We start from the raw sequence: 15,280 nt of genomic DNA, 5'->3' as shown, positions 1-15,280 counted from the left end.
ATAGATTCTCTTTGGAAGTCTGAGAGTCTAGGTCAAGGGTTTGGGGTAAAAGGTGTAAAGAAAGGAAAGATTTTTTGGATAGCCCAAAATGTTCTTCTAATCTATTTGTTCAATACTCCGAAAATCAGCATCAATCTTGGAATTCAAGGGGGAAAATATAAAGAGACCTATGACGCCAGGTTTGAAATAACAACAGAGATAATGGAAAAAGGATTCCCCATATTAGCAAAAGCGTCATGCTGCACAGGGCTAAGAAGGTGTGGCCTCATCCCGTCCTTTCCAGCTGGAATTGGAACAAAGCCTCATGGCTCCACTTCACCAGCTCCTCGGTCACATAGACTCTGCCCTAGTCTCATCAACAGCACATCGGCCTACAGCTCAGACACACAAGAGGTCACTGCCTCCTCTTTCTCACCAGGCCACATAGACGCTGCCCTAGTCTCATCAACAGCACATCGGCTCACAGCTCAGACACACCAGAGGTCAACGCCTCCTCTTTCTTACCACAGTTGTGAAGTCCTGCAGACTAGCCAGTGCTTTAAGAAGGAGATGCTGAGGCTCAGAATTGGGCACTGTATTAACGCACTCTAGGGTGGGTGTGAAAGAAGCTCTGGCCTGCCTGAGGCGTCAGGACCTGTGGAGGACCCGTGGAGAAGAGGCGGCAGGGAGACAGGGGACAGACACTGGGCTGGGCATTAGGGCCCGGGTCCTGGCACTGCTGATGGCATCATGGCCTCTGCAAGACGGTAGTGGCCATGAAAGCTCTGCCTCACTGTCTCATTTGTAAATTGGCTGGGCAAACAGGATTCACAGCACCTCCTCCAGCTCCAACACTCAAGAGGCCACAAGTGAGAGCAGAAGCCACAGGCTGCCCTCGGCGGCCCCTCAGCCTCTCTTCCCTTTCCAGCTGCCCAGGCTTCCAAGTCTCCTCTTCAGCTCCTCCTGGAGGAGCTGCCGCTCTCTCTACATTGTCCTTCCTCACCATTCTTACCTTTTCTTTAGCTCTGTTCTTTCCTTTCCATCCCCTAACACTGCAGTCCCTGACCTTTTTGGCACCAGAGACCAGTTTCACGGAAAACCATTTTTCCAAGGATGGTAGGGGCAAGAGGGATGGTTTTGGTATGAAACTGTCCCACCTCAGATGATCAGGCATTAGATTCTCATAAGACGCGTGCAACCTAGATCTGTTGCATGTGCGGTTCACAATAGGGCTTGCATTCCTATGAGAGTCCAGTGCCGCCGCTGATCTGACAGGAGGCGGAGCTCTCAGGAGGTAACGCTGTCTCACAGGCCACTCACCTACTGCTGCGCAGCCCAGCTCCTAACAGGCCATGGACCAGTGCCCATCCACAGCCCAGGGGTTGGAGACACCTGCCCTAACATATACCTATAAAAACTCTTAAAGGGCCAGGCATGGTGGCTCACGCCTGTAATCCCAGCACTTTGGGAAGCTGAGGCAGGTGCATCACCTGAGGTCAGGAGTTTGAGACCAGCCTGACCAACATGGAGAAACCCCATCTCTATAAAAAATACAAAATTAGCCGGGTGTGATGGCATGCGGCTGAAATCCTAGCTACTTGGGAGGCTGAGGCAGGAGAACTGCTTGAATCCGGAAGGTGGAGGTTGCGGTGAGCCGAGATTGCGCCATTGCACTCCAGACTAGGCAACAAGAGTGAAACTCCATCTCAAAATAAAAACAAAAACAAAAACAAACTTCTTAAGGAAAGCCAAGTAACTAACTGCACTTCAGCTAAGGGTCTCCACATAGCGTTGCCCTGTGGAAGCAAGGCTGTTTCAATGGCCCAAGGCAAATGTACAAGTGCACACATGTCTTTGTGTGTGTGTGTGGCATGGGAGGTGGGGCTCAACCCCAACTCACCACTGCCACCATTACGAGTACCAAAAAACAAACACGACCTACCTTGCTGGCCACCACAAGCTGCACCATTCCCGTGGCGGAGCGAAGAATGGCCACTGCTTCCTCGTGGGAGAGCCCGACCAGTAAATGACCATTGATTACCAGCAGCTCATCTCCTAAGGACAGCCTGCCATCCCTGAGGAAAGGGAGATGGGAAAAAGATCCCTTGTCAAGACATTCTGGGCCTGAGAAGGGCCATTTTCTGGAGCTAGGGAGGGTTGTGAGGAGGGACGGTTAAGATTGGGCTAAAGAGGATACTGTGATGGCCAGAGGCAGTTGGGGATGCGATTGCTTTATTCATGTGTACAGATTCCCATTAGAGGATTCCCTCCATGATTTCAGGCAGTGGCTCAGCAATATGCACATTAAGGTCACTGGCCTACCTGGCATCAATGTCAGTGAAACTCCCATCCAGGTGGAGATGTTGATAGAGGAACCAAGACCCCAAGGTTTGAGGAGAGTCGAGTCATTCTTTTCTTAATCCTCCCTGCCATCCTGCCCTGATGACTGAGTCACTGAGCTAAGCTCAGAAACAGCAGAGGTATCCTAAGCCCACCTGCATTCCTTACCTAATGCACTGCACTCCTCTCTTCCCAGGTGACGTGACCCTGACCAGATGTCCTCTGGGGCACCTGTGATTCACACTACACTACACGTGTCTCTATCTCCCAACAGAATAACAGGTCCCAGACGGTAAAGTCTCTCACTCTCGGCACCTTGTTTTCTTTTTTTTTAAGTATGTTTTTTTGTGTGTGTTTGTTTTTGAGACAGAGTCTTGCTCTGTCAGCCAGGCCGGAGTGGAGTGGCACAATCCTGGCTCACTGCAGCCTGGAACTCCTGGGCTCAAGTGATCCTCCTGCCTCAGCCTCCTGAGTACCTAGGACTACAAGTGTGTGCCACCGGGCCTGGTTTCAGCTCCTTTTTCATCCTTGAGTCTCTCCAGCCAAGCTTCATGTACAGAAGGACGAATCAAAACAAACAAACAAAAAAAACAAACCCCGCCACCCCCCCACCCACCCCCCCCCCCAAAAAAAAGAAAGTAAGAAAGGAAAAGAACAAATAAACTGCCTAAACTGCTGTCACTGCAGGTATCAGACCTGGGCTACAAACACGGTGTACACAAACATTTTCTGTTTCTTTCCCTTAAATTAAATTATGCCTGACTCAACTTTCTTCCCACTGGGCTGGCAAGAGACTCAGCTGTCATGGGGACTGCCTCCCCTAGGGAGGATCAGGGCTCGGCATGGTGCACTGTGCCAGAGCACTGGACAGGCCCCTTCAATCGTGGTGAGTCAATAGTTCTGTGGATTCCACCAGAGCCTCCAGTGCTCTGATCTCCCAGGATCCCAAAGGAGCCAGACATGGCTGAATGTGGGATAGGAAAGCTGGTGAGGCAGAGGGACCTCGAGCCTCGGATCCCACCGCATCCTCTAGACCAAGCTTGGCCCACCTGTGGCCTGCAAGTGGCCCAGGATGGCTTTGAACGTGGCCCAACACAAATTGGTAAACTTTCTTAAAACATGATGAGATTTTTTGCTGATGTTTTTTAAGCTCATCAGCTATCGTTAGTGTTAATATAGTTTATGAGCAGCCCAAGACAATTCTTCCTCTTCCAATGTGGCCCAGGGAAGCCAAAAGATTGGACTTCCCTGTTCTAAAGGTTCACATCAGCACCTAGGGTGCTGCCATGAAACACATGCACGCCTCCGACACGCCCAGAAGCTCCGTTTGTCTCCAGTCTCTAGGCTCTCCCCTGGCTTTCTTTCAATGAATCAACTGACTTCTCTCTTTCCATCCTTCCCTCCCCTTTCCCTCCTTCAACAGCTTTTCTCTCACTTTCTGTCTCCTTCCTCTAGGGCATGTGCCATTGTCTTTTCTATGAATTTGGGCTTTAACAGGAGACCTGGAGGCACCAGAGAATTCTGATAGTCTCTGTTTCTGTCCTTCAAAAATTCCTGAAGCAGAGAAATGCTAAGGGCCCCACTAGTTGTTGGAATGGTGGGAGAAGGGGAATGGGAAGACCACAGAAGAAACAAGCTGGAATCTCAGGAGCTGTGTGGGTGGGCCACTCAGGAGCTGTTTCCTATGGGAGGAGAGGGATTGAGGAATCAAGAACACAATGGTTCAGACCAGTGTCCTGGGCTTACTTATTCAGAATGCCATCAAGACCATCTCCATCCCTTGGTAGGCTGAGATGGGTGGATCACGAGGTCAGGAGTTCAAGACCAGCCTGGCCAACACAGTGAAACCCTGTCTCTACTAAAAATACAAAAATTAGCCGGGTATGGTGGCAAGCGCCTGTAGTCCCAGCTACTTGGGAGGTGGAGGCAGAAGAATCACTTGAACCCGGGAGGTGGAGGTTGTGGTGAGCCGAGATCGTGCCACTGCACTTCAGCCTAGGCAACAGAGCGAGACTTCACCTCAAAAAAGAAAAAAAGACCATCCCCATCCCTTTTCCTATTTCCCTCTTTCATTTCTCTCATCTCCTGCTATTAACTAAAATGCCCCGCTTGTGAATCGCATACCCCAGAGGCTCAAAGAGACACACACACACAACTCCAGGCTAAGAATGAAAGGAAAAGGATGAGACCCAATAGAAATGGCTCAGATGGAAAATAGACAAGAACAGTTCTTTGTAAGTTTATCTCTGGGCACAGGAATTTCCTAATGGCCAACTTGTTAAAGGAAGACTAGAACTTAAGACCTGTGATTAATGGGAAACTGTCTACCTGACAGGAGCTCCTCAAAGCATATGTCATTTTGGAAGTTAAATAATGCTCTTTGGAGTAAAAACCACCTAAGGTCTTAATCCTTCAATAATTACTACCACCCAGACAACTAACAATTGCAGTTAATCTTATCTCTACTTTAGTGATTAGCATCCTATTCTGTAATAAAAGAACTGATGAGCATAAAAGACTTTGCTGGTTTGTGCCCTGGTCCTCTTCTTAGTTTTCCATTCTTCAGACTATCTCCAGCTCCTTCAACTGTACCTCATGTGATATCCTTCTCTGTCCCCTCTCAAGCTTGGGAAGGCCAGTACCAGTCTGATTTGCCACACCCCTCTTAGAATCAGGGTACCTGAGCTGAACACCAAGTTCCGGACTAGATAAAAGATGATCAACTCGCTTATCAACGAAACTCTCCTTTTATATGCCTACTGTATATGTGTGGGCATACAACATACGTACACGCCCCAGCAGGCCTTGCAAATAGTAGACACCCTATGTGCGTGGAAGCAATTAGCTAGCAGTCAAGAGCCTGCCTGACATTTTGGGACAGCTACATCCTTCTTACTCAAAATAAACTGTTTTGCACATGCTCTAGCTAAACACCACTCCTCTTCCTACTTCCAGATCATTGTCCAGATTAAAAAATAAGTTTTTGTTTGTTTTTTTGAGACAGAGTCTCTTGCTCTGTCACCCAGACTGGCGTACACTGGCACAGTGATGGCTCACTGCAGCTTCGATCTCCCGGGCTCAAGTGATCCTCCCACCTGAGTCTCCTGAGTAGCTAGGACTACAGGAGTGTGCCACCATGACCAGCTATTTTGTTCTATTTTATTTTTTAATCGAGATGAAGTCTCACTCTGTTGCCCAGGCTGGAGTGCAGTGATGCGATCTTGGCTCACTGCAATCTCCACAACCTAGGTTCAACCCATTCTTGTGCCTCAGCCTCCCAAGTACCTGGGACTACAGGCACACGCCATCACACCTGGCTCACTTCTTTGTAAGTTTAGTGGAGATGGGGTTTCACCTGTTGGCCAGGCTGGTCTCGAACTCCTGATCTCAGGTGATCCGCCTCAGCCTCCCAGAGCACCCACATTACAGGCGCACCCAGCTGCTATTTTTTAATTTTTATTTTTCGTAAACACCAGGTATCACCATGTTGCCCAGGCTGGTCTTAAAATCCTGGGCTCAAGCAATCCTCCTGCTTTGGCCTCCCAAAGTGTTGGGATTACAGGCGTGAGCTACTGCGCCTGGCCTACAAAAGAAGTTTTGAGGTATGAATTGTTTTCAGATCGCAAGGAGAAAAATTCACATTTACTTAATTTCCCTTCCACATCTGCATGACAGAGATACATATATCTAAGTATGCCTGAAATCCTGATAGACCTGACAAGTGGAGCCCCAGTGCGTGAACTGTGGTCGGACTGAAAACCAGTCACTTTCCGGGTCATTCGTCAAGTCTTACGGGAGTTAAGATCTTAGGAATGCGGTGTTCTACTCAGCAGCATATTTTCAATAAGCAGCCTCATATCATCTCAGCAAGTTAGGATACGTAACATTCACTTGAAACTAAAACTGGACTATAAAGAGATCCACTCTCTCCTTGTTTTAGAAGATTTTGCAATATCTTCTGCAGTTAGCCACTTCCTGTGCTCAGAGGTGTGTTCAATTTGAACCACTCTTGCCTGGTTTCCTCCTGTGCTCCAGCATAATCTTTATGAACTATAATCGCCAGGGATTTGAACAAGTGGAAGAGCACCTGCACCAGCGGGGAGGGAGAGGGAAGGAGAGGAGGCAGAGGGATGGGGGAGGGGGGAGAGTTATCTAGTCACCTGTGAGCGGCACCTCCTTCCTTCACTTGAGTGACAACGATAGCGTGAGGTGAGCGCTTTGATCCTCGGCCTCCACTAACCTGAATTCCCAGCCCATCCGATTCTTTGAGCAGCTCCATCTTCCATATTCGGCCAACTTCCTCCTTGGAAGAAAAAGTGAGCACACCATGAAGGAGGTTGACAGACACACGGCATTGACACAGGAGAACGGAGCTGTCACGTCTGGCCGAATATCCATCACTTGTCCACAGATATCACAGACTATCACAGGAGAAAAGAATTCTGCCGATTGGACCCAAGTCTCTGGCTGGCAGTGCTGTCCAATAGAACTTTCTGTGATCATGGAAATGTTCTACATTTGAGCCATCCAAGACAGAGCCACCAGCCACAGGTGGCTATTGAGTGCTTGCGATGTGGCTAGTGGCAACTGGGGAACTGAAATTTGTAACTGAATTGAATTCTAGTTAAATTTCAAGAGCCACCTGTGGCTAATCACTATGCTATGGGCAGCACAGCAAAGTGATTAAATTTCCTGAACAGGATCCTGTTAGGTGAAGCTGCTTCTGCCTGAAACCCGGATGCCACTGTGCACGTAAACACTGGCTATTTCTGGGGGCCTTTGACTTCTGCACAGCTACTAATTAACAAAGATGAAAGGAAGGCAAAGCTCAGGTCTTGATGCCAGGAGACTTCAACTAGTTGGAACCTAGCTCTGCCATTTATAACTTATGAAAGCCACCTAATGCTTAAAAGTCTCAGTTTCCTTGCCTCCAAATTGGGAATTTAATATTTCCAGGTTTGTTCTTAGAATTAAATGAGATATTTGTGCAAATAGGTGGCAGTACAACATCCAGTAAATAAATGTTGATAGGTAACTATATTACTTATATATACACATATAAGCATATTTATGTTAAAAACACCATATTGAGGGCCAGGTGCTTTGGCTCATGCCTGTAATCCCAGCACTTTGAGAGGCCGAGGCAGGTGGATCACCTGAGGTCAGGAGTTTGAGACCAGCCTGGCCAGCATGGTGAAACCCCGTCTCTACAAAAAATACAACAAATTAGCTGGGCATCATGGCAAGTGCCTGTAATCCCAGCTACTCGGGAGGCTGAGGGAGGAGAATCACTTGAACCTAGGAGGTGGAGGTTGTAGTGGGCCAAGATGGTGCCACTGCACTCCAGCCTGGGTGACAAAGCAAGACTCCATCACCAAAAAAACAAAAAACACCATATTGAATTGAATCTCAAACTTCCTTAAAACATATAAATGAGACGTTTGGTAGAGAAACCAAAACAAAAAATTAATTGATGAATTTGATACCCACTGCCACAGACACTGGGCTGCACGTTCCCTAAATACATTTAAGAAATGCTTCAACCCCTATAAAAATCTTTAAAAAACAGGCTGGGCGTGGTGGCTCATGCCTGTAATCCCAGCACTTTGGGGATGCCAAGGTGGGCGGATCACCAGAGGTCAGGAGTTCAAGACAAGCCTGTCCAACATCTCTACTAAAAATATAAAAAAATTAGCCAGGCGTGGTGGTGGGCACCTATAATCCCAGCTACTCAGGAGGCTGAGGCAGGAGAATCGCTTGAACCCAGAAGGTGGAGGTTGCAGTGAGCCGAGATCACACCACTGTGCTCCATCCTGGGTGACACAGTGAGACTCCATCCCCACAACAAACAAAAAAAACAAAAACAATAAATAAATAAATAAACTAATCAATGTCTCTAAGCCATCTGATTGCTGATAGCTTTTCCACCTTGGTTTATCCTCTGCTTGTCTCCTTACTTCACTCCAAGGACACACACATATGCTCACTGCAAAACTGTTGACTTCCCCCAAGTCCTTAGCTATTTAGAGAAATGAAAGCAAAACTTTCCAAAGTGATTTACTTTGGGGTCTCACTTCAGACTCACCCCTGTAGCTCTTTTTAGCCCTAGCTATATGGGCCTGAGTCACAAGACATATGAAACAAAAGCCATCTTCATATGAAACAAATGACATATGATATATGAAACAACATATGAAACAAAAGCCATCTGCTTTTAACATCCATCATGAAAAGTCCAATGGAACCGTTAAGGTACAACATGGACAAAGCCACCATACCCCTAGAAATAGGCAACCTGCCTGTTCAAGCTGCTTGCAAAGGAGAAAGAATGTGTGGCATTTAGAAAATCTGAAATACACAGTCAGAAACTGAAATGAAACTTTATGCAACAGTAAAAAAAACAGATGTTGAGCAGTCACTGATGTGCAGCAATAGGAATGTCTGGGGAAATTATTAGCAGACAGAGACCTGTTGGATCCCACACTCCTTCGGGTAGCGTGCTGTTCGGTGGGGCTCTGCTATCCCAGGAACAGACGCTGGTGCCAACTGTCTCCTCCATCCCCTGACCACAGTCAAATGAAGCCTGTCTGGCCAAATGTAACTTCAGAAGTCACTGGCTTACCACAGTAGTTCATGAACTTGTCAATGATCTCTATTTCATCCAATCACCTCATTTTGGACTCTATGGTTTTTGGTTTGCTGCCTCTGACCTCTGGAACACCTTTCCCTTCCCCATTCAGAAACATCCTCCCTGGCCTTCAAAGTCTCTCATGGCTCTACTACTTCCAAAAAGCCATCCTTGAGGAGCAGTGCAACCGCCAAGATGGCAACTTTCAACACTTCCAATGGGGCCCGATGGCCTAGTGGATACCATTGAAAAGAACAGAATCAGGGATGTGCTGACTGGATGTTGTCCTGGCTTTCTGGGCCTCCCACGCCAGCATAGGGAGCAGCCCTGTGGCTGCCTCACGGCACACGTGAGAGTAGGATGGTGGCTTTTTTTTTTTTTTCCATGGAAGAGGCACACTTGAGAGAAGGATGCTGGCTGTTTTTTTCCGTGGAAGATATGCTCTGGCTGCTGGGGTCTAGAAGATGAGTGTTTCTTCCTCCCCCAGGACAGAAAAGCTGTGAACCTCTTTCCCAAGAGCAACAGGGACCATTCTTAGAGTCCAGAAATAAGAAAATCTATTTGGATTTTAGCACAAATTAGTAAAAACCTATCCATCCCCCTTACTAGTTTACACCATCATTCTTTTCCCCTTCTCTTTGTTAAACAAAACATGTAAGTATGGTTAACAAAGGATGTGACAATACTAGGTACATTCCTTTCTAATTTTTAAATACTTTTAGAAGTAGGACATGTGACAAGAAACATGCAAAACGATGTTCATGGGAATACAATATCAGCTCAAATGTATATATATATATACTGACAGAAGAGTTCAAGACACTTTCCATCAAGAGCAACCACATTTCCACTCCACTTGCCTGCCCCCAGCCCCAAACCACAAAAATCGTTAAAAATAAAGTCATGCAAAACACTTAACAAATAAAATTGGCTTCAGAGGGCAGAAATCACTAATCTGTAATACAGCCCCCAACTACACTAGTCAAGAAACAGACCTTCTTTTTCACTTTTATCCAATAATTTTTTTTTAATTGAAAGTAGGAGATAGGAGGGGAGTGTCCAAAGAAATTAATGCAAGTTTCCTCACCTTGGAATTTCTGATCATCTAATGAAGGGAGTTCAGAGGACTACAAAGGAAGACACAAGCAACAAGAAGTAAATGTTAGCAGTTTTTTTTGTTGTCGTTTTGTTTTTTTCTTTTGAGACAGCGTCTCACTCTGTCACCTAGGCTGAAGTGCAATGGCACAATCTTGGCTCAGTGCAACCTCTGCCTCCTGGGTTCAAGCGATTCTCCTGCCTCAGCCTCCCAAGTAGCTGGGATTACAGGTGCACACCACCACATCAACTCAGCTAATTTTTGTATTATTAGCAGAGACAAGGTTTCACCATATTGGACAGGCTGGTCTTGAACTCCTGACCACTGGTGATCTGCCCACCTCGGCCTCCCAAAGTGCTGAGATTACAGGCGCTCGTGAGCCACCGTGCCAGGCCCACAATTGTCAGTTTTAAATGTATTTGCCTACAGCAACGTTCAATAAAAAATAAATCATTGTCTGATATTTACTAGGCTAAAACTTGTACTGGCCAAAATCTAACAGGCCAACTTAAATATAACGATATTAAGGATATTTCCAACTGCCTCCTTAACAATTCCACTTGGGTTATCTGATATACACCTTAGTACAATCAAAACTGGACTTTTTTCCTCTCTTACTCCTGGCTTTCCCATCTCAATGGAAACAGCATTATCCTCTACTCAGGCTAAAGATGATCCACAAGCCAAAAGTCCGTGAAGTATCTTTGATTCCTTCTGTTTAATCTCCCACATCTGAACCACGAGCACCATCTGTAGAGTCTACTTCCAAAATAGATGCCGCATCCACCGACTTTGGCCTTCTGCTCTCCCTAACCTCCCCCGTCAAAGTGACCAGCATCTTTAGCTTGGGTGACCACAACAACCTCCAGTTTGGTCTCCCTTTTAAATTTCACCTCCTACAATCCATTATCCTCCATCAAACATCCAAGGGGAAGGTTTAAAAAACATAGGCTGGGATGCACTCAGCATAAGCCCTCCAACAACTTCCCACAGGACCGAGAATGAGGTTCAAACTCCAAGGTGGCCTATGCAAACCTCTGTAACCAGCCCTGCCCACACCTCCTGAATCGTCTCTTGGTGCCCAGTGTCTTTCTCATGGAACACTCTGTCATTCCTGCCTGAGGGCAGATGCTTTTGCTGGTTCTTCCCTGGGAACATTCTGCCCCAGATTATGCAGGGCTGCCCTTTTCTGACACTCAATCCTCAGCTCAAACATCGCCTCTTTACTGAGATCTTCCTGCTCTGACACCCAGCACCAACCAGCCCCCTGCCCATGACACTGCCCGGCCAGCTTTCACTTCACCCTGTTTTATTTCATTGACTCATCAGCTTCTGACACTGTGATTTGTGGATTTACTTATTTATTGTTTGTGGTATGCTATAAATGCTGTGAGATAAGAACCTTGTCTGTCTTGTTTACCGACTAGTTCTCTAGCAATTAGAACAGTGTCTACCACATAATAATATCCCATAAATAGCACTGAATGAACAAATATAGAATGTTTATCCACTAATCTTACAGTTCCATGATGGTCCTTGTGACTGAGGTTAAGAAGCTCACACAGATGGGAGATCTGTCTGTTTGCCAGTGTTCATTGTGTGAACCCTGGTCCAGTTGGAGAGACCGAGTTCTGCAACAGACCCTGTCTAGACAGACGGTTTGGGCATTTGTTTTCTTTTACATTAGCTTAAAGGGCAACGAGACTTTGTCAGCCTATTGAGAAAAAGCCAAGCCCTGAAAAACTGGATGCTATGGACTTCTGGACTAATGTTGTTGGAGTGTTATCCTTTCCTGTAAACTGCCAATTACTGCATGAGTTCACACACGCATCCCTTCACTGAAGCCAACGAAGGGATTTATTTACCAAAACAGGAGCGGTACATTAAAGGGAGCTGTCTCACAGCATTTAAATGACCTCATTACTGCTGGAACCAAAAATAAAACTTTACAACAGCAACTCTGCCCCATATGTGAGAAGACACAATCCAACCAGAATCTTGCTGCCGTAAATACTCCGGCTCTAGTTGCAAACCTTTTCTGAAACCGTTTGCTTACCTCTTCTTATTCAGAATGATCAGTAAGAAATGGGTGAGCATAATGTCAGAGCTGGAAGTCCCTTAGTCATCAGACCAAAATGCTCAGTTTATAGGTGAGAAAACAGAAGGCCAGAGAAAGGCCGCAGCAACCTGAAGGCCACAGTGCTGGGGATGGCAAAACTGAGGCAGGAACTTCAGGGTCCCATCTCCCAGGACCAGTATTCTTGGGGCCTTGATTAATAAATATCTACACGGCACTGAGCTAAGACGGGAAACAAAGATAAAGAAGGCCCCGCCCTGCACTATTCACAATAGCAAAGATACAGAATCAACCTAAGTGTCTATCAATGGCTGACTGGATAAAGAAAATGTGGTATACACCAGGCCAGGTGTGGTGGCTCATGCCTGTAATCCCGGCACTTTGGGAGGCCGAGGCGGGCAGATCACTAGAGGTCAGGAGCTCAAGGCCAGCCTGGCCAACATGGTGAAACCCCCTCTCTACTAAAAATACAAAAAATTAGCTGGACATGGTGGCGTGTGCCTGTAGTCCCAGCTATTTGGGAGGCTGAGGCAGGAGAATTGCTTGAACCCAGGAGGCAGAGGTTGCAGCGAGCCAAGATCGCGCCACTGCACTCCAGCCTGGGTGACGGAGTGAGACTTCGTCTCAAAAAAAAAAAGAAAAGAAAATGTGGTATATACCACAGAATACTCCTCAGCCATAAAACAGAATTAAATCATGTCTTTTGCAGCAACATGGATGGAACCAAAGGCCATTACCTTCAGTGAAATAACTCAGGACACAAAGTCAAATACTCCATGTTCTCACTCATAAGTGGGAGGTGAACAATGGCTGTCCATGCAGAGTGGAATAACAGACACTGGAGACTGGAAAAGGGGGAAGCAGGGTGAGAGCTAAAAAATTATCTATCAAGTACAATGTTCACTATTCAGGTGATGGGCACGTTAAAGCCTGAACTTCATCACTACGTAATACATGTGTTGAAGAAATCTGCACCTCCATCCCCCAAATATATAAAACATTTTAAAAAAATCGAAGGCTTTGCTCTTAAAGTCTACTGGGGACACGATGAGCCAAATGGCAATTGGAATACGTGGGGCTCGGGCATGAATGAAGACCAGTAGAGGGTACCGCAGGAGACCGAAGAGGAGATGGCTAATGACAGAGCAGGCGGCAGGAATGTCACAGAGGCCTCCTACAGGAGGGTGTCTTGAGGCTTGGTCCCCTAGGAAAGGTAGAAGCTAAGCGACGCGGGAGAGGGGAGAAGAAACCAGGTAGTGAGCGGAGCACTCGCAAAGGCTCAGAGGTGACAGTAAGTATGGTCTTTGAAAAAGCTTGCAGTGAATTCACTCCAAATCAGGGAGTAAGAAACTGGATATCAGGGATAGCTTCCAGACGGGGGTTAGTTACCAGAAAGGACAGGCCATGAGAAGCTTGCAACTTTCTGCCCTACCCCCATCTTCTGGAGTCAGGGGAGAAATGCTGGATTTTGAGTTAACAAATGATCATGCCTTCAGGATGAAGCCTTCATACAAATCCCTAGAGTATGAGGTTTGGAGAGCTTCCAGGATGGTGAATACATCCACATGCCAGGAGAGTGATGCACCCCCCCACCCCCATCTCCACAGGGACAGAAGCTCCTGTGCTGGGAACCCTCTGGACCTCGCCTTATGTAATTCTTCATCTGTATTCTTTATTATATAATAAACTGGTAAAGGTAAAAAAGAAAAAAAGAAAGCAGTGAGAGATGGAGGCAGACAGTTAACCAGGAATCAGATAATAAAGGGCCTCAAATGACATCCCAATGAGTTTGGTAACAACCACGAAGGCAAAGTGGACCCACCAAACGGGTTTCAGCTACAGTGTGTGTGTGTGTGCATGCACATGTATATTGTGCACCTATGTGTGTGAGTAATGAGATGTGCTGTTTAGAAAGGTCCCTCTGGTGGCAGTTGGGACAGTGGATGAATGGGATAGGAGTGGGGCGATGTCCCGGGTAGGGGAGTACTGTGACAGCCCAGGGGGCAAAATGAAAGCAGCCTAGCCCTGACCTGAAGTTATGGGAGTAAAGAGAGAGGCAGGTTGAGCTGCAGGATTTCAAAAGGAGCTACAGTTGAGGGGACTTGGTGATTGACCAGACATTGCAGAAGGCAGTGGGCAGTGCTTCAGGTGACTCCAAGATGACCAGCTGTCCCACTCTCCCTAGGACGGAGGGTTTCCCAGGATTTTCAGTGAGAAACCAGGGGAAGTTCTGGACAAACCAGGATGGTTGGTCACCCCCAATGAATCTCATCAAACTTCCAGCTTGGGCAAACTTTGGGGATGGGGAGACCTGGAGCACTGGAGTGGGTTCAGCGGTATGGGAAACTGATGTGCTGAGTTTTAGGCATGATGTGAAATATATCTAAGATGGAGACATCCTGCAGGCAGTTGGCACAAAACTCAGGGGCTCAGGAGAGAGCTGAGGGCTCAGACACAGACTTGGGAGATGTTACCATGTAGGACAATGTGAGTTCACCCAGTGACCAAGGGGGCTTCCTGGAAAAGGACCATCCTCAGGCTGCCTCTGATGCAAACGTGAGGGCTCATCAGGGAGATGTTCTGAGTGTGACGCTCCTTCTGAGTTTTCTACCCGTTTCTGCAGATGCAGATCCAGGAAGCCTGCATGAGGTCTCTGCTGAACCACTTACAGAGGAGGCATAGGAAAAGGGTCTGGTAGTGTACATGGTAGATTACGATTCCTAGGGAAAGACCACAAATGTACCCATAGACATACCCATGCCAGTCATGAATAAACTCGTCTGCTTGGCAAGTGGTAGGATTCTTTTTTTGCTATGTGACTACATTTGGTTGTATTCATTTTCAACATGTAGCATTACAAAAATACATTACATTCTATATAAGCAGACTCGCAAAAACTCTCAGAGTAGTAAAGATCTTTGCTAAGAAGATAATAAGGAACTTTGAACTCATGCCTAAAATAGTTTGCCTATGTCCTAGGAGATTCTGTTTTAGAGGACAAACCCAACTTTGTCTTTTTAAATAGTCATCTGCTTATATATGTATTATTGTGAGTTAATGTTTTATAGAAAATACCATTTTTTAAAAAGAAAAATTTGTTTAAAGAAAATATATTTCCTGTTGCTCTGTTAAGAGGGAACTGGATGGAAAAGGAAAGACT

At 46.5% G+C, this 15,280-nt stretch overlaps 1 protein-coding gene across 6 annotated transcripts in view; it reads right to left on the bottom strand.

The window, feature by feature from the left end:
- The window catches only part of PDZD2 (PDZ domain containing 2), a 472,513-nt gene that overhangs the window by 108,379 nt on the left and 348,854 nt on the right, over positions 1-15,280 (bottom strand). For 5 of the 6 annotated variants that reach the window (XM_019013353.4, XM_055367600.2, XM_019013355.4 and 2 more), the window contains 2 exons: positions 6,480-6,622; positions 1,922-2,054 (listed from right to left, as the gene is read on the bottom strand). The exons of the other annotated variant lie outside the window; for it this stretch is intronic. In XM_019013353.4, coding sequence (XP_018868898.4) covers positions 1,922-2,054; positions 6,480-6,622 — 276 coding nt within the window. The remainder of the gene's footprint in view (positions 1-1,921; positions 2,055-6,479; positions 6,623-15,280) is intronic. 6 annotated transcript variants of the gene reach the window in all.

Source organism: Gorilla gorilla, chromosome 19 (assembly GCF_029281585.2).
Source record: "Gorilla gorilla gorilla isolate KB3781 chromosome 19, NHGRI_mGorGor1-v2.1_pri, whole genome shotgun sequence".
Lineage (NCBI taxonomy): Eukaryota > Metazoa > Chordata > Mammalia > Primates > Hominidae > Gorilla > Gorilla gorilla.
Note: the sequence above shows the minus strand (reverse complement) of the source record. Positions and strands in the feature narration are given on the sequence as shown.